Source organism: Lynx rufus, unplaced genomic scaffold (assembly GCF_022079265.1).
Source record: "Lynx rufus isolate CCGP_SWC_20201006 ecotype Redwood Valley unplaced genomic scaffold, mLynRuf1.p SCAF_1, whole genome shotgun sequence".
Taxonomy (NCBI): domain Eukaryota; kingdom Metazoa; phylum Chordata; class Mammalia; order Carnivora; family Felidae; genus Lynx; species Lynx rufus.
This window is the reverse complement of record NW_025814823.1, coordinates 116,283,830-116,309,232: the sequence shown is the minus strand read 5'-3', so window position 1 is coordinate 116,309,232 and position 25,403 is coordinate 116,283,830. Positions and strand designations below refer to the sequence as shown.

General features: G+C 45.8%; 1 protein-coding gene across 1 annotated transcript in view; it reads right to left on the bottom strand.

Moving 5' to 3' along the window:
• Positions 1–279: 279 nt before the first annotated feature.
• The window catches only part of CYSTM1 (cysteine rich transmembrane module containing 1), a 60,776-nt gene continuing 35,652 nt past the window's right edge, over positions 280–25,403 (bottom strand). Inside the window, exon 3 of the mRNA XM_047085673.1 lies at positions 280–770. Coding sequence (XP_046941629.1) covers positions 664–770 — 107 coding nt within the window. The 3' untranslated portion in view covers positions 280–663. The remainder of the gene's footprint in view (positions 771–25,403) is intronic.

The following is a 25,403-nucleotide window of genomic DNA, read 5'->3' as shown; positions in this document are numbered from 1 at the left end:
TGGATGTGGGTGTGTGTGTAGAGGGAGGCGTGTGACAGCAGCAAAGAAGGCCTATGGAGCAGCCCATAGTTACCGAGAGGTCCTTTTCCTAGGCTCTGGGTACAAGCACATAACAGTTTGGTGAGCTTATCTCTTGAGCAGGACCAGGGAGAAAATGCTAGCCTGGTGAGAACCTGTCTTCCTAATAGCACCTACCCACAGTGGAATAAAAAGGCAAATAGACCCCTCCTGGGGTACAAACCCAGGGCTTGTATCCTGTCTGGAATAATTCAGATGGTCGAGGTTTAGACCAATTTATTGAAACATACAGGGTGTCAGCAGAGAAATCATTCAGTGTGATTACATCATGTCACTACCTTGAATGTATAATTTTAAAATTATAAATATATATTTTATAACTAAGCCTTTGGCCAAAAAAATAAAAGTCATTTAGCACATTTGTGAAAGGCCAATAAGAAATGCATTTTGAACATTAAAAAGATAAAGTCACTGAATTAAACAGCAGTGCAACCCCTGCTAATAATCTAGAATCCCACTGTGTTGAAGGTAGAAATGTCTGTGCAGAGCTAGTCATTTTCATTTATTTCAGCAATCAGAAGAGATGGGGCAGGCACACCTGTTGAAGGCGGTGGCAGAGCTGGCAGGACCGGAGGGCTGGTCAGGTCAAGTGAGCATGTCCCAGAGACAGCAGCAACAGAGTGCAGTCCAGCAGGCTGTGAGGCAGGTGGATGGGCCCAGGTCATCCCGTCTTTGGTCTTCCACCACATACACTGGAGGGGAAGTAGAGAGAGGGTGAGACTGAACTGGCACAAGCCCTACAGAGCCAGTGCTGACCAGACCAGATGACTGGAGGAAGGGTGGCTTAGTTCCTCAGCTACTTTGTCTCCTTCTCCTCTTCATAAAGACTTTTATCCCCGTAGGGACAGGTACTAGGGAACCAACAAAGTGGCCTCACAGCAAGGCAGCCAGAGCAATAAGAAGTGTCCATTACTGTCCAGCCAGAGTTGGCTAACCCTGCTCGGTTTATAAACCAGGCAGCACTATGTCCTGTGCCTAAGATATGGCTACGCCATTTCCCCAAAAAATCACCTAAAAAGGAACTGCAGGCCTTAAAAGAATAACCCAGAATCCTCATCTCTCAAACCTGGGCAGTGCTATCAGAATGTCCCCCAGCCTCTTAACTTTCACACAGAGCAGGAGGAGGCAGGGGTAAAGACCTGGTCAAGTGTGAGGGATTTTCTCAGAATGGGGTTGGAAATCTGAGCCCTGTCAGGGCTCAGTGCTCTATTAAGAAATTTGCATGCTAAACAAACTCACAGGTCTTGAAGGACCCCAACCACCCTTTACCAGTCAGCAGACTTGTAGCCGACATCACCCTCTCTTCCTGTAAGCACATACTTAAGATGGCTGATGGTCAGCCTTGGCCTCAGAGGATCTGTGGCCACTTGTAGGAAAATCTCAAAACCGCAGCCACCGCAAAACTCATTTATAAGCAGTGAGGATTTTAAACTTTTTCAAAGTTAACGAATCTTACAAATTAAGTTGGTCCTTTGGCAATCTTCTTTCAGTTCTATTTTTGTTTATTTTTATGCCTCCTCTCTTGGCCAGTCCTCTCCTTGGAGCCTGGCATAGTAGCTACAATACTCCAGGTCAGTAGTGAGGTTTTTTTTGTTTTGTTTTTTTTAATGTTTATTTTGAGAGAGAGGGAGAGAGAATCCCAAGCTGGTAGCACAGAGCTGGATGCGGGGCTCGAACTCCCAAACCATGAGATCATGACCTGAACTGAAATCAAGAGTCAGATGCCTAACTGACTGAGCCACCCAGGAGCCCCAGTACTGAGCTTTTCCAAGCTGTCCCATTGAGGCGGTGCCATCCACAGGCCTCTGTTTCTCCTGTGGCACAACTTTCAGGTCAGCTGCTTTCATCTGACCTGGCTCAGCAACACAAGCAACACTGTTCTAAGGTCTGGCAGACAACACCCAGCCCCGGGGAAAGCCTAGTGAAAGAGAAGACAGCCCATTTATAAGGTGCATTACCTGATTTAGTCTTAACAGTAGTACCTGACTATAGATAATACCATCATTCCTATTTCACCAGTAAGAAACACAAGGCTTAGAAAAGTCTCTTGTTCAAGCACACATCACCTCAGGCAGGCACAGGGTCTGAACCCAGGCCTCTGGCAAGCCAGGATAAGCACAGGACTGAATGGGCTCGAGGACGGTCTTCACAACCAGTCAGAGCCCACCCCACCCATGAAAGGCCTGGGCAGTCCGGACCAGGGGGTCACCTCGGCAGGAAAGTCCTAGGCAACGGCTTTCACCTGCTGTCTGCCTAGATGACCTGACCCAAGTCCCCGGCCTCCCCTGATCCTGCAGTGGGCAGCTTCCGACAGGGAAACAACACAACTAGGTGCAGACACCCTGGAATAATTCCTTACCATTTATTGTCCCTGCTGGAGGGCTGGCTCTGCTGCCTGGGGACAGAAGGACCCTCTCTCCTGCCAATTTTACAACCAGTCTGCTTAATGCAGTCCTGAGACCCAGCCCAGTTGCCATGTGAGAGGTCCTGCAGCCTCTCTTAAACTACCATTTGTTGAGATCACAATTGTGCTGGGACCTGTGCCAAGGGCCTTCTGTATACAGTACCACTCAGTGTTCACAAACCTGTGATACAGGTATTGGGACACCTGTCTTCCTCACTGCTTTTCCTTGGCCCTGTGCCTACTCCTGTTTTACCACAGAGCTTCATCAGGGAAATAAATGTCCCGGACTTGCTTCCTCTAACACCTTTCTCCTTCAGTTTAGTCAAGTTTGTCCTTGCCAAGCCTTCTTTCATATGACAAGCTCCAAAACCTGGGGCAATACTCACAGTGTTTATAGAGGGAAGAAATCAATCTGGCTACAGGACAGAACACTTCAAACCAAAGGGCTGTGTCAACCTCAGGTGGGGCAGTTGGTGCTGGTGCATACGTTAGAATCCCTGTCAGTTATTCCCTGGATTACCAAGTCTTCCAAAGCCCTTTTGACCTTCTCTTTGCCATTAGCTGATGACAGAACCTCTGACCCCAAACTATTGGAAAAGTAGGGGGAGGAAGAGGGTGTGGAGAGTAGGTCTGGAGGTTGGAGTGGCCCAGGAGAAAGCCCTTGAGGCCTCACAGCTCCTCCTGGCACCCCTCCCCCATGTGGTCCAGGAATGGCATACAACTGTATCTTCCTAGATGCCCTACCTACATGGCGGGTGTGAGGTCCTGCATGTCCAGAGGCTGCCTCCTGCACTGAGCAGCATGGCCCAGTCAGCCCCAGGACCATCCCACCCCACCCAGGGGGCCTTACTGCTCTTCCCCTACTCTGCCCCTCAGTGGACCCATCTGCCCAGGAGCTCCTACACTGCCCCGGATGACTGGCCAGCTAGTATGCAGCCCACTCTGCCCAACTCCCTGGGTACTTGAAGCCAGGGGACTTGTGTGCACTGAAGCATCACTGACAGTGCTGGTCACCAGGCAGGAGCTGTGTCAAAGACGATTCCAACACAGGTGTTCATACCCCCCTGGCAACTGGCCTCTACTGGCAAGCAGGGTATAAAAAGGGGGCAGCACCATGGTTACACAAGATGTTAAACATTAGAGGAAGCTGGAGGAACAGTACAGAGAAACTGTACCGTCTCTGCAACTCCTGGACCAACTGGAACATTGCCCTTCCAGGCAGTTCAGCAGTCTGCTCAGGTTGGGAGGCAGGTTCTGGTGCCTGTAGGTGCCGCTCAGATTGAGCTGCTTCTTACAGATCATATGCCTGCCCTGGGGCCAGCCTGGGGCCAGGGGCTGGGCTCTACCTTTTTCTGATGGATGCAGGCAGGGCCTTATGGACTGGCTTATATTCACCTCAGCCAAAAGGCCAACCCTCCCCACTTGCATTTGGTATCTCCCTGCCAATGCCACCAAACTCCTACCTCTGCCCTAGCCCTAGGGGTTCCCCTCACCAGCTTCTCTTACTCCCAGATAGCCATTTGGCAATGACCCTCAATGAGGAGCAGCTACTCAGAGCTTTGCCACCTGAATCCAAGTGCAGAAGTGCTGTGTGCTTGATGGTAGTGAAGGGGGTTGGTGGAATGCGCAGGGAGGAGTGTACATGCACACAGGTGTGACCCCAAGACCCAGAATACGTCAGAAAGGCCTAGGTTAGTCTTGGGTGCAGGGTGTCTTTGGAAGGAGCTGAGTAGCTTCTAGGAAAGTCTCCCACCAACCTTTCTTGACTCGGTGCCGGAAGCAGTTGAAGACAGATGGAAGACACTTGGAAGCATGCCTGCAGCCCCCCATGTCCAACAACCTGCCCACCAAGCCCTGGGGTCTTTTCCAGAGTCACCAGACTCGCCAACCAGCAGTCCCAAGTTTGGGACTACTGTATTGTACAAGCCTCGTGGGGCCATTCACGTGCTACTCAGAAACCTACTTCTGGGCAGCAGTGGGCATGTGGAGCGCCAGGCAGAAGGGCCAGGGCAGAGAACACCTGCAAGAAATTTGAGCAGAGGCCTTCTCAGCTAAAGGCTCCAATTCCTCAATCACCCCTGTCCTGGAATCTGAAACCTTCTCTTGGCACAGCCCAGACATTTTAAATGATTAATCAAGCGCTTTGAATTGGTGATACAGTCTTATTAGGCCCTCCCTTTTTGTGTGTGCATCTGTAAACAGTCCCAACCTGGGAGAGATCATAAGGAGAAGCAAACAAAAAGACTGGGGTCTCCCAGAGAGTTCTCATGTCTGGGCCTTTTAACACTCCAGCAACTAGGAGGCTGCCCCCTGGCCTCACAGCCCACATCACTGATGGACACCCAGGACTGCTCCTCAACCACTGAGACTACCATGGCCACTGGAGCTTCCAGGAAGTGCCCTCAGCAGAGATGGTGGCTTTGCCAGAGGCAGGAAGCCTTTAGTCTGTACTCAGCTGCCCTTGCCCAATCTTGAGAATCTAGACCAACAGAAGGCAGCCAGTCTCCCAGGAGGTATCAGACGATGCCAGAAGAGCCCTCCTACTGCTCACACCAAAATCTTTAAGCAATTTAGCAATGAGCAAAAATCTCAAGATAGCCATAGGATGGATCCTGTTCCTTGTAAGCAGCAGAGAGGAAAGCACACAATTTGCTGAGGACTCATTTCACCTATCCTTGGATGTGCATGTGCAGCAAGATTATTTATTACTTGGCACACAGGGATGCACGGGTGAGAAAAGATGTCTCAAAGGCACTACCACTGTGCCACCTGCTCTCAGAGCCCAGGTACGTATGCTGAGGGGAATGGTGACGGGTGAAGGGTGATTAGAAATGGTGAAGGCAAATGAGGGGGTACAGTTTTCATTGGCATGTCAAGGTTAAAAGCAGGAAAGGTTGGGAAAATGCCTACTTTCGTCTTCCTCCACAGGCAGGATGTGGGTCTGGTACGGCCAGACCTGGCTTAGGCTCTGCAATAGCAGCTGTCTTTGCGGGGCTAAGCTCATGACGTCCCCAGGCCTCTTGGCCCACTCTGCTCCTCACGCCTCCTCCTCCTCCTGCGCCTCTAGTTCTGGCAGCCCTGTCTGTGAAATTAAGTCTTCCAGGATACCCACGCCAGGTGCTTTGTTTGGTATGGGAGACAACTGCAACCAGTTCACCCACCCACCCATGTAGCTACTGACTGCCATCCAAGTGCCCATGAAGCCCATCATCCATCATTCTTTAGGCATCGAGTGCCAGGTGTGTATGTGGATTGGTACAAGGTGAGAGAGCCTGCTGACCTCCATGAAGGCGGGTGTTTGGAGATCTCAGAAGTGCACTTGCCACCATCCTGTGAAGGAAGCAGTGGCTAGACAAAACCAAGATGGAACCTTCTGAGTGACAAGGGTCTAAGGAGCCCCAGTCCTCCAAGCCCCCAACCCCCTGTGGCTCAGTCACCAGGCCAGCATGCTAGCCCTGTCCACCTCCCTATCAGTCGCATAAACCACAGACCTGATAAAAATTTTTTTTTCCATAAACCACAAAAACAACCACATTTGGACACATTGTGCCCGTCTGACAAGTAGGACTGCAGTGCCACCACCTCCTGTGGCCTTATCCTTGGGCTGGACCTGCTGGGGCCACTGATCCTTGGGGATCAGGTTGGCCAGTTATTTTGTGGCAAAAGAATGCTGAGCTCAAAGAAGGGAAGTAACTTGACTGAGGTCACAGAATGAATGAAAGGCAGGTCATGGCCTCTCCCCCGGCCTTCCTGCCTCCTTTGCGTATCAGTTAGGCTCACTTCAAATCAGATAGGAAGCCTGGCTCCAAGTGACCTGAAATGTGGCTGTGTATGGAGGGGTGAAAGGCCTTTCTTTGGGCCCTGCTCTCCCTCAAAAATCCACGGTCTGTGTTGGGAGAGCAAGATCTAGTCCTTGCCCTGTTCCAGAGTGTGTCCCCAAGATAGTTGAGTCCACTACTTCAGAACGACGTGGTCAGCAGTTGACTGACTAGGAGGCAGAGTGGATTTCAGGGACCTTCTTCACACTTGAGTTTGCATTCCCCAGGCAGGCAGGCAGCAAGCGGGTGTGCTGGCGCAGAGGGAGGTGCTTCCAGGGGGTGGGCAAGGAGAGATGACTGTTCTCTAAGGACAGTGGCTGTGTACATGGGTTCCAGAGGGGCAATGACCAAGTTCCAATCCTGAAGCTGCCGCTGACTGGTTGTGTTCTCTGCGTCCCAGTCTTCTCACTTGCAAAATGAGGGAGGGGGCAGTAGTATCTAAGAGTCTAGGTTTTCTGACAAAAACATAAGCAAATAAAGTGCTTGGCCCAGGGCCTGGCATCAAGCTAAAGAGGGAAGAGGACTTACGTAGGAGCCACAGTAAGATGACGTCCTATGGAAGAAATCACCGGAAATCTAGGTTTTCTTATTCTGGGTCTCTGTGCAAGCAAGGGCTCCTCCAACCAATCCACATTCACATTGGGATGTATGTATGTATGTATGTATGTGTGTGTGTGTCTCCCCAAGTCATCACAGGAAGACAAAAGCAGGGACACTGGCAGTCACTGCAAAGCACAGCTGCTCAAAGAAAAGGGGAAATGGCCAGAGAAGAGGCAAGGGGCTGTGTATATGCCCGGGGGCTAGGGAGGCAGGACACTAACACCTCAGCTGTTAAGACCCCTCAGAGACCAGAGAGGGTGCAATATTTGGAAACATTTCATTAGTACATTTGAGCATTTGCCTGTTAGATAGGAGGAGTTTGTGGCTGTCATTAAGACAATGGAGACACAAAGGTCCACAGAAGAACAGGATATGAAACAATATGAAACGATGGTCAAGGAGGAAAGGATGTACACATTTAAAAGACTAGGAGTTGGGAAGCCTGAGTTTTTCTTTTTTCTGAAGACAGCCAAGAAACTGGGGAGGGGACTGAAGGTCTCTAATGGGAAGGAGTAAACAGGATGACAACACAAGCAACAGCCGATTCCTTGGCACCCCACTCTTCCACTAAAAGTCTGTACCACTGCCTCAGACCAGGAGAACCATGGGCATGAACAGGGGAAGAGGTCTACAAAGATCAAGTTGTGAATGATGGTTGACCTGCCCAAGCCCTTCAATGTTCTGGTTGTCTTTTCCTAGCCATTCCTATCCACTATTATGTAGACCACACCTAATTTACTGCCAGACTTCAGAAGACACTACTATAATCAATCATAACCCAGGGCTTTTAACTCTGGAATAATCACCACACAGCTAATGAAGGACGAGGCTGCCTTATGTCATTAAAGGTTATATAGCGCCTAAGAGCAAGCAATATCCTTTAAAAAAATTTTTTTAAGTTTATTTTGAGAGAGAGCATCCCAAGCAGGCTCCAAGCTGTGAGCACAAGAGTTGGATGTGGGGCTCCATCTATCAAACTGTGTGAGATCATGACCTCAAGTGAAATCAAGAGTCACACACTTAGCTACCCAAGCCACCCCATGCAATCTCATTTAAATACTCATCAGGCCCTGTAACGATCTAAAGATTTAATGCAATTGTAATAATAAAAAAAAAATCCCATCACACCTTTTTTAAACTGATTCTAAAATTTGTAGAAAGGCCAAAGAACTAGAATAACTAAAACAATTTTGACAAAGTTGGAGGAGTTAGACTATCTTAAGGTTGAATATCAAGCTACAGTAGTCAAGACAGGGTATTAGCAAAGGGAATGACACAAAGATCAAGGGAACAGGAGAGAGGACAGTAACAGACCCACATAAACATGGCCAATTTATGACAAATATGGAAAAGCAATTCAATGGAGAAAGGACAGTCTTTTCAAACAAATGATGAAAAAACTAGCATGAAAAACATTTTAAACCTCACATTTTATGTAAGAATCCAAAATGGATCACAGATCTAAATGTAAAACATAAAACCAAACACTAGAAGAAAACAGAAGACAATCTTCATGACCAGGGATAGGGAGACTTCTCAGACCTGATGCCAAAAGCATGCTCTACAAAAGAAGAAAAAATGAAAAATTGGATTTCATCAAAATTAAAGCCTTTTTCTCTGTGGAAGACACTTGAGGGGATGAAAAGACAAGCCACAGACTGGGGAAAAAATACTTGCAAATACAATCCCACAGAAGACTTGTATTTACTTTATCTAAAGACTCTCGAAAAACACTCCACAGTAATAAAACAGCTCCATTTAGAAGTGGCCAAAGGACTCCAATACTTCACCAAAGAGGATAGAAGGAGGGCATTTAAGTACATGAAAACATCATTAGCCTTTTAACAAATGCAAATTAAAGCCACAATGAAATACCACTATACACCTATGAGAATGGCTTAAAAAAAAAAATACACCATCAAGTACTGGCTAGGATACAGAGCAACTCGAACTGTCAGTTATTGCTGATGGAAATGCAAAATGATACAGCCACTCTGAAAAATAGTAGCTGTTTAAAGTTAAACATACACTTAATCATATGATCCAGAAATTCCACTGCTGGTTATTCACCTTTGAGAAAAGAAAACCCGGTCACACAAAAACTGTAGCAGTTTAAAGTTAAACATACACTTAATCATATGATCCAGAAATTCCATTTGTAGGTATTTACCTTAGAGAAATGAAATCTTATGTTCATACAAAAACCTGTACATAAATCTGCAATTACCAAAAAGTGGAAATAACCCAAATGTCCATCAAGAGGTGAATAAAATCGTATCTCTATACAATGGAATGCTATCCTTAAATCAAGTACCCACCAGAACTTAACAAATATACTAGCAGTTACACACTGATGATTTTATTTGCAAGGCAGTATCGCAGAGGGACATTCCAGGGCAAAACCCACCCAAACTGAATCTCCCTTTGCCAAATACACTGGAAAACCTGGAAAGACCAAAGGCTTTCAAATCTATTCCTCAGGTCCTTGGGATCCCATAAAAAGGCAGGAAGTGCCTCCTTGCCTCAATAGCAATTGCACAGATTCTATTTTCCATACTAGAATTGCTTGTAACGTTTCTTTTGAAAAGATCTGTATTAGATTCCTCAAACTTGGGAGGCAATGAAAAAAAAAAAAGATCTGTATTAGAAAAGAAGGGCCTCCCTGAAGCATGGATGTCATATGCTTGGTTATCTATGTGTTGGACCCTCTGACAAACACCCCAATTTGCTTGAGGAGCAAGGTTTCCTCTGTCAGTAGCCTGACCTGCTTACATGGTGCCTGGCATTTCTAGAACTTGATGTCTTACTGCATGAAATTTTACTGCTTCCAGTGTGGCTGGGGTTCCAAGCCTTCATGCCCCACCTGGTTCTTTGCACCTCTGGACTCCTCTTTTTCAGGCCTACACAAATATCCACCTTCCTCCATACCCAAGGAACCCTGTTCGCTGGTCCTAGCAGTCCTGTCTTTCCTTGTTGGTGTCCTTCAAAGAATAGGAACTAGAGAGAAACCCACCCCACCCCTCAGTGACAATAGTGTGACTAAGTCCAAGTGGGTTTTTGTTTTTTGTTTTTTTTTTTGGAGAGAGAACATGCCAGTGGGGGGAAATGGGCAGAGGTGGAGGGGGGAGAGAGAAAGAGATTAAGAATCTCAAGCAGGCTCCACACTCAGCACAGAGCCTGGCAAAGGGCTCAGTCGCACATCTCTGGGATCATGACTTGAGCCAAGTTCAAGAGCTGGACACTCAACTGACTGAGCCACCACAGGTACCCTGGACATCCGTGAATTCTTACCTTACCGGACCTTCCAGCAACATTTGATGGTAACTCATCACTTCCTTTCTCTTAATACACATTCTTCTCTACTTCAAGGACACCCCATTCTCTTGGTTTTCCATATCTGACTCCTTTGTAGGTTTCAACACCTATAGGTCCAAGCTAGTTTTCCTTAAAGCTCAGTCCTCCACTGCCACCTCTTTTCCCTACCCACCTTGATCTCATTCACGCCCACAGCTCCTATTACCACCAACATGCCAGTGCTTTCCATGGCGCTATATCCAGCCCAACCTCTCCTCTAAGGTCCAGGGGTATGCAGCTGCTTACCTGACCATCTCCACTGGAATGTCTCATTGACGTCTTGACACCTCCATCTAACCCAACATGTTCAGAGCCCAACATGGTTTTCTTCCTCCCAATTAGAGTAACTTTCTTTTGTTCCCAACATCCACAAACCCTAGGCATCCAGTTCCTCAGAAGCTTAGGAGTCATCCCTGACTGTGCCTTTCTCCTTCAATCCCCATATCCAATCCACCACCACCACCTCTTGATTTTACTTCTAAATATCTCAGATGCATTCATGTGAACCTATGCCCTGTCCAAATCATTCTATATATGGAAGCCAAAGGGATCTCTTAAAAATGCCAGTTTGGTCATGTCATCCCTTTAACACCCTTCAGTGGCTTCCCACCTCTCACAGAACAAAAACTAAAATGTTTAACTGGGATTAGGAGCCCCTTGTCTTGCTCTTGCCCGTTTCTCATCTGTCCCCAACATCCCACTGTTTTCTGCCATGATGATTTCCTCTTCTGATTTCTCAAAATGAGTCATGTTCTCTCCTGCCACTGGGCCTCTGCACCTGCTCTTTGTACAACCATTTTGCCTATTAACACCTATTTGTCTTTCAGATCTCTCCCAGACTATTCAAGAAGCACTCCCCCCCCCCCCCCTTATGTTTTCATGGCAGTATGTATCTTCTCTTTGTAGGAAAGAAGAATATTAAGTATTACCTGGGGGATTATTTAATGTCTGGTTCCTTTCCTAGAATGGAAAGAAGCTCCATGATGGCAGGGAGGGGGTCTCTTCTGTGTGGTCAATTACCTAACACAATGGAAATGGTCAGCATTTAGTGAATGAATGAATGGTTCTCCTTGTAGACTGGTGGTGGTTCCCCAGGAGTATGCATGGTGTGTATTGAAGAACTCCTCCTCCCACAGTTTAAAGTGTCCCAAACAGGGTGGGGGGTGTCTGGCTGGCTCAGTTGGTAGAGCATGTGACTAATGACCTTGAGGTTGAGTTTGAGCCGCAAGTTGGGCATAGAGATTATTTAAGAAAAAAAAAAAAATTTAAAAATAAAAATAAAGTGGGTTGTGGGAGGAGGGATGGGCTAAATGGGTAAGGAGCATTAAGGAATCTTCTCCTGAAATCATTGTTGCACTATATGCTAACTTGGATGTAAATTAAAAACTTAAATTAAAATTAAAAAAAAGAAAAGAAAGTGCCCCAAGGCAATGCTGTGATAAAACTGGGTTAGAATCTTCTCATCTGTGACCCTACTGGAGTGTAGAAATTATTTTCACCAGAAATGTAATATTTTCTTAAAAAGAATCCATCCACAATCCAAAAAATCCATTAAAACTAATGTACCTCAGAAAAAATCCAATTTTAAAAGCCAACATAAGGCAATGCAAAAGCTATGTGATGAAAATTATACGATTTTACTGGAGGACATAAAAACAACTAAAAGGAGAGATACCATGTTTATGATAGGAAGTTAGTACTATAAATATGTCAACTCTTCTCCCAATTATTCTGTAACTTACATACTCTTCCAATTAAAGCCAAACATGTTGCTTTTCTATAGAAATTGACACATTCATCCTAGAATCCAGATTAAAGAGTAAAAGGCCACGAATAGCCAAGCAAATTCTGAAGAGGAAAAAAGGGTATATGTACATATGTGCTAAGGGTAGGAAAGATGCTTATTGGACCCAACCATTCTGATTCTAGCTTGTTCGTATAGGGGAACTTAGTATATGACCAATCTTATTTCAGATCAGTGGGGAAAGGATGACCTAATGATGTTGGAACTAAAAGAAGAAAACCAGAACTCTAACCAACACCATGATCAAAACTAAAATTAAGTCAACTAAAGACTATGTGAAAAAAAATTAGAAGGTAATATGCTTGTCTTTGTGATCTTGGAATAGAAAACGATATTTCAAAGACCCAACACAAAGCATAAGGGAAAGATTGATAAACATGACATTTAAAAACTTTCATACTAGAGGGGCACCTGGGTGGCTCAGTCAGTTGAGCATCCGACTTTTTCTTGCAGTCTGTGAGTTCTAGCCCTGCGTTGGACTCTGTGCTGACAGCTCGGAGCCTGGAGCCTGCTTCAGATTCTGTCTCTCTTTCTGCCCCTCCCCCCACTCATACTCTGTCTCTCTCTCTCTCTCTCTCTCTCTCTCAAAACTAAGCAAACATTAAAATTTCTCTTAAACTTTCATACTAGAAAAGTACACTATAAAAAAGACTAAGGTAGATAGGGAGAAGATATTGGCAAGCCTGTCAAAGTGACAAATATTAGTGTGTGGAATATTTAGAGATTCCCTATAAACCAATAAGACAAACCAATAGGAAAAAAAATCACAGAATCTATAAACCACCAAAAATTTTTATTTTTATGTTAAGGTCACTAGTAATCAGGTAAGGTAAATTAAAATAGTAAAATACTGAATAAAATACCTAGGAATAAACCTAAGCAAGGTAGTGAAAGACCTATACTCTGAAAACTAATAAACACTGATGAAAGAAACTGAAGACAACACAAAGAGATATTCCATGTTCATGCAATAGAAAAATTACTTTTGTTAAAATGTCCATGCTATCCAGGGGTGCCTGGCTGGCTCAGTCAGTGGAGTGTGCAACTCCTGATCTCAGGGTTGTAGGTTTGGGCTCCATGTTGGGTATCGAGATTACTTAAATCTTTTTAAAAAAGCCTTTATCATCCAAAGCAATGTACAGATCCAATGCTGTCCCTATCAAAATACCAGCAACATTTTTCACATAACTACAATAATACTAAAATTTGTATGGAACCACAGAGATCTCAAATAGCCAGAGCAGCCTGGAGAAAGAACAGAGCTGGACATAAAATCCTAGATTTCAAGATCTACTACACAAAGCTATATAAATGATGATAGTACTGTAAAATAAATGATATAGTACTGACACAAAAAACAGACACAGAGATCAATGGAACAGAATAGAGAGCTCAGATATAAACCCACACGTATATGGTCAATTAATTTACAACAAAGGAGGCAAGAATATACAATGAAAAAAAGACATTCTCCTCAGCGAATGGTGCTGAGAAAACTGGACAGCAACATGCAGAAGAATGAAACTGACGAGTCCTTACACCATAAACAAAAATGAACTCAAAACAGATTAAAGACCTCAATGTGAGACATGAAATCATAAAACTACAAGAAAACACAGGCAGTAATCTCTTTGACAGTGGCCTTAGCAACATTCTTTTTGGTATGCCTCCTGAGGCAAGGGAAGAAACAAAAGCAAAATTAAAGTACTGGGACACACCAAAAAACCACCTTTTGTACAGTGAAGGAAACCATCAACAAACCATTCTATTTTCCATACCAGAGTTGCATGTAAAGTTTATTTTGAAAAGATTTGTATTAGAAAAGAAGGGCCTCCCTGAAGCATGGATATCATATGCTTGGTTATCTATGTGTCGGGCCCTCTGACAGACACCCCAGGCAAGGATGTGGAGAAAGAGGACTTATTTTGCGCTGCTGGTGGGAATACAAACTGGGTGCAGCCACTCTGTAAAACAGTATGGAGCTTCCTGAAAAAATTAAAAATAGAACTACGCTACGACCCAGCAATTTGCACTACTAGGTATTTATCCAAGGGATACAGGTATACTGTTTTGAAGGGACACATGCACCCCAATGTTTATAGCAGCACTATCAGCAATAGCCCAAGTATGGAAGGAGCCCAAATGTCCATCAATGGATAAATGGATAATGAAGATGTGGTATATATATATATAGTTATGAAGATGTGGTATATATATATATATATATATATATATATATATATATATATACAGTAGAGTTATTACTCAGCAACCAAAAAGAATGAAATCTTGCCATTTGCAACTATGTGGATGGAACTGGAGGGTATTATGCTAAGCAAAATTAGAGAAAGACAAATATATGACTTCACTCATATGAGGACTTTAAGAGACAAAACAGATGAACACAAGGGAAGGGAAGCAAAAATAATATAAAAACGGGGGAAAAATATAAGAGACTCTTAAATATGGAGAAGAAACGAGGGTTACTGGAGGGGTTGTGGGAGAGGGGATGGGCTAAATGGGTAAGGGGCATTAAGGAATCTACTCCTGAAATCATTGTTGCACTATTTGCTAATAAAAAAATAAATTAAAAAAAAACGGGCAGAGGACCTGAATAGACATTTTCCTAAAGACATACAGACACATGAAAAAATGCTCAACATCACTAATCATCAGAAAAATGAAAAACCCACAATGACAAAGCACCTTACACCTGTAAGAATAGCTAGAATCAAAAAGGCAAAAAATGACAAATGCTGGTGAGGAGGTGGAAAGAATGGAATCCTTGTGCCTTGTTGGTAGAAGGTAAATTGATGCGGCCACTGTGAACAACAGTATGGAGGTTCCTCAAAAAGACTTAAAAAAGGGGTGCCTGGGTGACTCAATTAAGCATATGATTCTGGATTTAGGCTCAGGTCATGGTATCACAGTTTCGTGGGTTCGAGATCTGCATCAGGCTCTGCACTGACAGCGCAAAGCTGGGCTGCTTGGGATTCTCTCTGCCCCTACCCTGCTCACATTCTGTCTCTCTAAAAATGGATAAACTTAAAAGCAATTTCTTTAAAAAAAGAATTATAGTATGATCCAGTTACCACTGGGTATCTACCCAAAGAAACCAAAAACTAATTTGAAGAGATAACATGCACCCCTATGTTTATTGCAACATAATTTATAATAGCCAAGATGGAAGCAGTCCCAACTGTCCATCAATAGATGAGTGGATAAAGAAGATATGGGATGGATATTTTATATATATCCCTATATACATACATATATTTGTATGTACGTGTGTGTGTGTGTGTGTATATACATTTAGCCACAAAAAAAAGGATGAGATCTAGTCATTTGCAACAACATGGATGGACCTAGAGGGTACTCTGCTAAGTGAAATAAGTCAGATGGAGATAGATGATACCATATGACTTCACTTATATGTGGAGTCTAAAACACAAAACATAAATTAAGAACAAATCCATAAATACAGGGGAACAAACTGCTGCCAGAGTGAGTGAGGAAATGAGGGATGGGCAAATGGGTGAAGGGTTGTGGGAGATGCAGGCTTCTAATTATGAAATAAGTTATGGGTGAAAGGCACAGCAGAGAGAATATGGTCAATGGCATTGTAACACTGTTGTATGGGGACAGATGGTAGCTACACTTGTGGTGAGCAAAACATAATGTATATACTTCTAAAATCACTACTGTACACCTGAGACTGCGTTTTAACTATATTTCAGTTTTTAAAAAACTATATGGTATTAGCATATAAATTAGACACAGATTAGTGGGGCAGAATAGAGAACCTAGAAAAACCCACGCTTATATGGTCAATTAATTTATGACAAAGGAGGCAAGAATACACAATGGAGAAAAGACATTCTCTTTGATAAATGGTGCTGGGAACATTGGACAGCTACATGCAGAAGAATGAAACTGATCACTTTCTTACACCATACACAAGAATAAACTCAAAATGGATTAAAAACCTAAAGCCATAAACTACAAGAAAACACAGGCAGTAATCTTTGGCATCAGCCTTAACAACATTTTTCTGGATATTTCTCCTGAGGCAAGAGAAACAAAAGCAAAATTAAACTACTGGGATCACATTAAAAGAAAATGCTTTTGCACAGCAAAGGAAATCATCAACCAAATGGCAAAGCAGCCTACTGAATGGGAGAAGATATTCGCAAGTGACATATCCCAAAAGGGGTTAACACCAAAAAGCTACAAAGAACCCATACAACTCAACACCCAAAAAATAATTAACTCTATTAAAAATGGGCAGAGGATGGGGCGCCTGGGTGGCTCAGTCGGTTAAGCGTCCGACTTCGGCTCAGGTCATGATCTCACGGTCTGTGAGTTCAAGCCCCGCGTCGGGCTCTGTGCTGACAGCTCAGAGCCTGGAGCCTGTTTTGGATTCTGTGTCTCCCTCTCTCTCTGCCCCTCCCCTGTTCATGCTCTGTCTCTGTCTCAAAAATAAATAAACGTTAAAAAAAATTTAAAAAAAAAATGGGCAGAGGACCTAAATAGACATTTGTACAAAGAAGATGTACAGATGGCCAATGGACAGATAAGAAGATGCTCAACATCACTAATTATCAGGCAAATACAAATGAAAACCACAATGACGTACCACTTTATACCTGTCAATATGGTGATCATCCCCCAAAACAAGAAACAACAAGCACTGGCAAAGATGTGAAGAAAACGGAACGCTTGGGGTTCTTGGCTGGCTCAGTGGAGTTGAGAGACTCTTGATCTCAGGGCTGTGAGTTTGAGCTCCACAATGGGTGTGGACAATGCTTAAAAATCTTTAAAACAAAGAAAATGCAACTCTTGTGCATTGCTGGTGGAAATGCAAACTGGTGCAGCCACTGTGAAAAACAGTATGGAGGTCTTTAAAAAATTAACAATAGAATTACCATATGACCCAGTACTTCTCCCACTGGGTACTTACCCAAAGAAAACAAAAACACTAATTGAACTATGTTTATTGTGGCATTATTTGCGGTAACCAAGACATGGGAGCAGCCCAAGTGCCCATCTGTAGATGAATGGATAAAGATGATGTGGCACATGTAAAAACACCCCCCCCCCAGAGACACGTATACTCACGTACATACACACAGCGGAGCATTACTGAGCCATGTAAAAGAACGAGGTCTTGTTATTTGTGACAACATGGATGGACTCAGTATTACGATAAGTGAAATAAGTCAGATAAAGACAAATACCAGATGATTTCAACTTGGATGTAGATTTAAATAAACAGTCTTAGAGAGAAGCGCTGGTTGCAGGAGGGGAGGTGGGTGGGGAGGATGCGTGAAAGAGATAAAAGGATTAAGAGGTACAAACTTCCAGTTATAAGTTAGTGGCAGAGATGAAAAATACAGCATAGGGAATACAGTCAGTGACAGCATATTAATGTTATACAGTGACATCTGGTGACTGTACTTATTGTGGTGAGCACTACACAGTGAATAGAACTACTGAGTCACTATGTTAAAAAGACAGTAAGATGCCACTTCACACCTGTCATAGGTGCTAAAATGTAAGACTGTAGGTTAGGTACTTTTAAAAGAAAGAAAAAATGGAAGTGGTGCAGCACTAATTGTTTATTCCAGTAACAAGGCAGTGGGCCTGGAGGGAGCACTTGGGTCCCAACTGCTCAATTCAAGTTGTCCAGGAGGCAGCAGCAGCACAGAGCAGTCCAACACGCGGCCAGGGCTGCCTGACACCCGGTGTCCACGTCCATCTTCCTTTCCCGTTCCACCACGTACACTGGGGGCAAGGCAGGGGCAGGGGAGAGAAAGACCTAGTCAGAGGGGACTGCGAGTAGCAGCGTCCTATGCAGGTAGTATTTAGCACAAGGCACGGAGACTCCCACCCTCTCCAGAGGGTCAGAGCCATGCCTGTCTGCTTCCCTGCTCCATCTCTGCTCCAGTGTCTGGCACACGTCAGGCATTCACTAAACATTTCTTAAACGTGTGAATGAAGGGGACAGCTCAGCAGCTGTCAGACCACTGTGTCCTGACGCCTCCCCTGCCCCAAGCTGACAATGAAACCCAACCCGGCACCTAACTTGAGGCTTGTCCAAAGTGGTCCAGTTTGCAGTAAGCCCTGTTCTCAGCCTGGTGTGGCAGGCACTGGCTGAAAGCTTTATGCATTATCTCATTTAATCCTCACAACGGCTCCAGCATCGTTTCTAATTCTGTGTCACCAGCATCATTTCTAATTCTCAAACACTATCAGCAAGTGTGAACTGGCAGAACCTATTTTATTTATTTATTTATTTTTTAAAAAAATTTTTTAACGTTTATTTATTTTTGAGACAGAGAGAGACAGAGCATGAACGGGGGAGGGTCAGAGAGAGAGAGGGAGACACAGAATCTAAAACAGGCTCCAGGCTCTGAGCTGTCAGCACAGAGCCTGTCGCGGGGCTCGAACTCACGGACCGCGAGATCATGACCTGAGCTGAAGTCGGCCGCTTAACGGGCTGAGCCACCCAGGTGCCCCTGAGCCTCCCAGGCACCCCGGCAGAACCCCTTTTAAAGAGATAGGGGGCAGAGCATATAGTTCTGACTCATAAAATCCACACTGAGGGTTTTTCCTACAGAAATAATTGTCCCAATGTTCAGATATGGGTATAGTGTGTCTGCTATATCAAAACCCCAAATTAACAATGACCTTAGTATCAACGGGACACTGATTAGCTAAATCAACACATACTGTAAGACAGAAAACTAAACAGTCTTTAAAAAGAACTAGGTAGGGGTGCCTGGGTGGCTCAATCAGTTGAGCGTCCGACTTCCCCTCAGGTCATGATTTCACAGCTCTTGAGTTCAAGCCCCGCGTCGGGCTCCGTGTTGACAGCTCAGAGTCTGGAGCCTGCTTTGGATTCTGTCTCCTCTCTCTGCCTCTCCCCCGCTCCCACTGTGTCTCTCAAAAATGAATAAACATTAAAAAAAAAAATTAAAAAGAACTAGGTAGTTCTTCCATGTTGCCAACAAATTAAGTAAGCAAGGTACATGGCATGACTTATTTGATCTGTACGAAGAAAAGGATGCACACACATACACAAATAAGTTTCCAAAAGGATACAAGAAACTTAAAGGTCAGGATGTGGCAAGGGGTAGAGGATTTTACATCTGCATTTTACATTTTCCTTAATCCAGGAAAGTGAGTCTTTGATTCCAAAGCCACACTCAAAGCTTGCTTCTTCTGGACTGTCACTGCCGAGTCCTACTGGCAGGAGGGAGGACCTGTCCATTTTCAGCACACCTTGGACCCCTACTAGCCTCTACCACAAGTGTCTGGGGGCAGTGGGTATTGACCACCCTGGCTCCCTGGTGGCACCCACCCCAGTCCCAGACTGTCTTCCCCGTGTCACTGTTACTTAGTGCCACCCTCACCCCAACCCTGGCCAAACTCCACCTAACGTGTGCTCCCAGTTATTTTTGCTCCTCTCATAACCTGACTTTGCTCCTGTGACCCATAGCTCTCCCTATCAGTGATGTCTTCAATGCAATTCTGACTCCTCTCAGGCCTTGCTGACTCTCTCAGGGCAAACCCAGTGAGCAGCATATTCAAATCACTGCTCCCCACTCCCTCCAAGGAGCTCGGAGACCAGAGAGCACCCCCGAAACTGGTACAGTTCCTAAGGCTGAGCCCCGTGCATCAGAAACAGGCCACTGCCAAGGTTCCTCCCTCTCCACCATCACCAGCTGGTGGCATTTCAGAAATCACCAAACCCCAGCCTCTTCTGTTCCTCCATGTTGAGTTTGGGTTTAGGTTTGGGCAGGTGTCAGGAGCCCACCTGAGCCCAGGCCTAGAGAAAGAGGGCACCAAGGGAGAAGGGACAGCCAGTCCCTATGTACACCCCAGAAGATTCCATGATCTTCCAAGGGGCGTCTTCAGGTCCCTTGACAACCCCTACGGCTCCGCTCTTTGCTCACTCCTGGAGGTGAACATCATGCTCTTTCTCTTCTGGCTTCCTCAGCAGAGCCCCTCCACCCACCACACCCCTGTCTGTCACACCTCAGCAGTATACCTGTCAGAAACTTCAGTGCCTACCCATCTGACCCTGAAAATAGTGCCCACCTCACCCCTTGGCCCTCTTTTGACACTGGCAACAAGGTCACTGGGCTCGTTCATCTTCCCTTTCCTGGAAACATCCCCTCCACTCTTCTGCTCTGCCTTTGGGGCCTTATAACACCCCAGATTGTTGGGACATGGGATGGACGCCACGTCAGCCAAGGTACCAGTCCACTGCTCCTAGATTCCACCCTCATCATTCCTGTCTTTGTCATCAGACTGAAGTCTGTAGAGCCCTGCGTATTCCCACGTGAAGAACACACTGTGGTCCCATTTTACAGAGGAGGGAACTGCTCAAGAGAAGTCTACGTGGTCTGTCCAAAATCAGCTAGAAGGTAGCATTCACATGTCTATTTCCTGACTCTCCTCTCACGCAGCACACACCCACTGTTCTGCACATACCTGCCCAGCATGTCACTCCTTTGCTCAAGGAGCAAGGTTCCTCCTTCCTATAGCACTTTCTCCTTGGCTATCTGGACTGTTCACAGTCAGACTGCATGGACCCCAGGGGTGTGTATCTGCCCTTGTTCAGCAGCCCTGCTACCTAGCCTGTTGAGGGCCTCAGGTGCCTTGCCTTGCTTTTGCAGACTCAGCTGGCCTCACGTATCGCAGCCCCTTTCAAGAGACCTTTGAATACTGTGTGAGAGGTGGGGCCAGTGCTTCCTCTCTGACCGTGGGGAAGCCACCTCTAGGCACATGCACAGTGTAAAGGGTAGTACTTGAATGACTGATAATCCAAAGAAAAGTGTTAATTCTACGTGGTGAATTTCCTCTGGGCTTCAAGCACCAAGGCCTGTATTGGGGTGGGTGCAGAACTGTGGTCCCTGGAAAACTGGGACAGGACAGCTCTGCGGTGAGGAGGCAGGAGCCCACTTAAGGTTGTACACACAGAGCAGAGAGAGGTGCCCTGAACCTCCTGCAATACTCACTGCCGCGGTGGGCAAGCAGTACCACCTGTCCCGTGGACACACTGCCCAGCACAGACCAGGCCAGGCCACGCAGGAGCTCGATTTACTCTATGCCCCACCCTCCAACACCCAAAACACAGCCTACAGAGGGCACTAGCTGTGTTCTCAGAAAAGTTCTGTCCCTGTCTCCCCAGCCTCCTCTCTTACAGCTGGCCTCAGCTGTTCCAACATCTCTTCCCAGGAACCTGAACCTGAGGTTCAGCAGAAGAGTGAGAGAGATTGAGAGTGAGAGTGAGTATGTGTGTATAAGGCAGCAGGGTTCTCAGATTCCAGACATGGGAAGTTCAGAGAGTAGCAGAGAATGCACCCTTCCCACCTGACACTGCCTCTCCAATTCTGGTCACAATTCCCAAAGACACCCTGTTCCAATTTAGTATTAGGCATCACAATTAGGATTTTAGAACAAAGATTTTCATATGACGTTATCCAATTGGATTTAAACTAGGCTCATCTACACATTGGCCACATAACCTTGGGCAGGTGACCGCTTCTCTTAGCCTCAGTTTCCTCTGCTGTAAAATAGGACTACATTGATAATCTACACCCCACTGATTGTTGAGAAAATCAGGAGACCAGGCACATTATAAAATACTTAGCACAGTGCCTACCACATTGTAAAGCTTTTGATCAATGTTCCCTGATATTATCACTATTATTCAAGTGACCATGACCCTGCAGGCAGACCCCTCCCCTGACTTAGTGGGCCTCTTTCAGACAGGTCCACATAGGCAGAGAGAAGGGGGCTCTCACCTGACTCTGGGGAGAAGCATCAGAAAGAAACCAGAGGCCAGGGAGCAGAGTCACAGGCTGTTCTGGGAGCAAAGGACCCTAAGGCCAGCTGGCTCTTCACTGTCTGGAGGACAGGACAGGTCCAGCCCCAGGCAGGCACGTGCCCAAAGCCACTCTGAGGGAAGGGGGTGAATGAACAGAGCCAGGCCCCACTTCTAGCAGACCCATGGTGGGAGAACATAAAATGTTGGAGGGGGAAATGCCAGGAGCACAAGGCCCTGCCCTGACCCCAACTCATGTACATACATACACCACCCCCCCCCCCCACACACACACACGCACTTTTCTTTTTGCCTCAAACACATGGCATCAGAGCTCAGGATCAGGGGGACATGGTCACATCTTTGGCAATTATGACCTTGGGAAACTCCAGCAGGGCCCAGAACAGAGCAGCTTCCAAGAGCAGGGGACAGGGAGCTGGGATCCCAAGTTGGGACAGAAGGACCTGGCCAGCATGGGAACAAACAGGACAACAGCACAGGGCCTGTAATCCAAGGGCCAGAGACACTTGTACCCTGTCAGGCTCATGCCTAGTGACAACCCATCCCCCCGACGGGAGTCCTGGGCACACTGGGCTCTGCAGCCACCCATTCCAGCAGTGAAACCCCACTGTGGGTTTCACAGGCACCTCCAGCCCTCAGGCTGTACAGACAGTGACATCTGTGAATGCAGACAACAGCCCACCTCCAGGATCTGTCTGTGTGCTCCTTGAACCAGCTCTTCCTTCTCTGTCCCTGCCCGAGGAATGGCTCGCCTGCCCCGGAGCAGAGGAGCATCCCCTTTCCTCCACGTCAGCTCCAGGAATAGTTGCCTGATTCATTACCAGGCCCCTCCCAGGGTTTAGGACGGAGACCTAACTTGAGGTTGGGTTACTGTGTGAACGGCTCTTCTTCCACGCCCCACCCACATCTTTCTGATCCTCTGAGAAGCATCTGATCTGCTCTCTGGCAAACTTGTCCCTTCATCCTCCAGCATCTAAAGCAAAGCCAAATAAAGCAACCGTCAGGAGACTAAAACAATGGCCACAGTACTAAGCATGTATTGATGCCTTCTCTCAACTCATCTCCAGCCCAGACTCCTCTACACTCCCTCCTTCCTTCTTGATTTAGGCTCCAGGGCGGCTTGCTCTGACTCGGCCCTCCCCTTCACCTCTCAAAACCTCAGTGTCCTCACCTGCAAAAAAGCAGGGTTGACAGTGCTATCTGTAAGCGAGGCCCCAAAGAGATGAAAATGCATTGACAAGATATGGCTTGATCCTCCCCTTCCTGGGCCCTGCAGCCATGTGCCAGAGCAGAGGGTAACAGCCCTAAGAGCAGAAAAGTAGCAGAGAATGTTCTCCTCGTTCTCCTGCTGGGCCAGACGCATGAAGGCCAGAGCAGGGTGGATGGGAACGAGGAGCATGCAGTCTCCATTAACCTGCACCAGCAAAAGCCTCTCAGCCAAGGATAAATGGCTACAGTGCACAGAGACAGGGTCCTGGCCCCATTTTATAAGGGCTGCATGGCCCACGGTTTTATCATGTCGTGGGCTCAAAGTCCACCGGGGCACTGATTCTTAATGTCCTTACCTATGCAAAAGAGCTGTGGTTGGCTCAAGTGTGGATATGGAGAATTTCTATTAAGAAATTAATAAAGAGAATAACCATATAACCATCAAGAAAAAAATTCACAACCAGCCATCTCTACTTCCTAACTGAACTGACCTGGCAGTGTGGCCTAAAGAAGTCTCATCAAGAGGTAGAGACCCATGCCAGGACCGCTGAATCCATCAAAAGCCCATTATCCCCCAGGTGTGTACACCTCACCAGTTGCCAAGGGCTGTTGGACTAGGTTTAAACTGGTACAGGGAAAACCAGTCCCTGTGGCAACCCCAAACGCCAAAGTATTTAGAAAAATATTGTACTCCCCCATGAAAAAAATTTACATATAATTCTAATAATGTTAAATGCTGTATAAGATCTGGATGAAATAAAGACAAATTACAAGAACCAGCAGAGATGGGAGAGAATACTGTGCCTCACAAAGCTGCCACGGGTGGAAGAAAAATGGTCTCAACAGCCTCAGTTGTCAGTGGGCTCAGGGTTTCAGGTCCCCAAATGGAGCCAGATCAGAGACAAGGTCAAAAGGCCAGCCCAACTTGGGTCAGGAGGGGCAAAGTCAGAAAGAGCATGCACCCCTAGAGCAAGCCAGCTCTAATAAGGACACTACCAACGTCCACCAGCAAGTGACAAGGGTGCCCCCACAATCACAAAGAAGTGGCCAACTAAGTTGGAGTTGTAATGCGCAGTAGAAGCCTATCAAATATCAAAATGAAGCTTGATGTTACAAGTGGTGCTTAAGTTGGAGTCTAAAATTAGATGGTGAGTAAAGCTAACTTTTGGTCTGTAAGCCTAGCCCTCAGTGGAGAAGGGCAATTTATCAGAAAATGACCTTCAAAGACATCTTGCTGCTTGTGCTTTAAAACTTTGACCCATATGAACTGAAAGCATGAACTTGAACAGGTATTTATGCACCCATGTTTATAAGCAGCATATTCACAAAAGCCAGAAATGGAAGCACCCAAGTGTCCACTGATGGAGGAATGGATAAACAAAACATGGTTAATACATATGATGGAATAGTATTCAGCCTTAAAAAAAGGAAATTCCAACACATGCTATGACTTGGGCTAACCTTGAGGACATGATGCTAACACATATATGGCAATCACAAAAGGACAAATACTGTATGACTCCACTTACAAGAGATACCTAAAATGGACCGACTTCTAAGGCAGAGAGTAGAATGGTGGTTAGGAGTGGCTGGAGACGGGCTTATTGTTCAACAGGTAGAGTAAGTTTTCAAGAAGATGAAGTAAGTTTTGGAGATGGATGGTGGTGATAGCTGTACAATACGACTGTATTTAAGGCCAATGAACTGTCTATTTAAAAATGGTTAAAACGGGGGCGCCTGGGTGGCGCAGTCGGTTAAGCGTCCGACTTCAGCCAGGTCACGATCTCGCGGTCCGGGAGTTCGAGCCCCACGTCGGGCTCTGGGCTGATGGCTCAGAGCCTGGAGCCTGTTTCCGATTCTGTGTCTCCCTCTCTCTCTGCCCCTCGCCCGTTCATGCTCTGTCTCTCTCTGTCCCAAAAATAAATAAACGTTGAAAAAAAAATAAAAAAATAAAAAAATAAAAAAAATAAATAAATAAAAATGGTTAAAACGATACATTTTATGTTCTGAGTATTTCACCATATACAAAAACCCCTACATTCTTAAAAAAAAAATTTTTTTTTAATGTTTATTTGAGAGAGAGAGAACGTGCACGCAGTCAGGGAAGGGGCAAAGAGAGAATCCCAAGAAGGCTCCGCACTGCCGGCACAAGCCTAACACAGGGCTCGAACCCACAAACCACGAGATCATGACCTGAGCTGAAATCAAGCACTGGATGCCCGACCGACTGAGCCACCAGGCACTCCCCAAACCCCTACATTCTTTAATGCTTTGCTTACT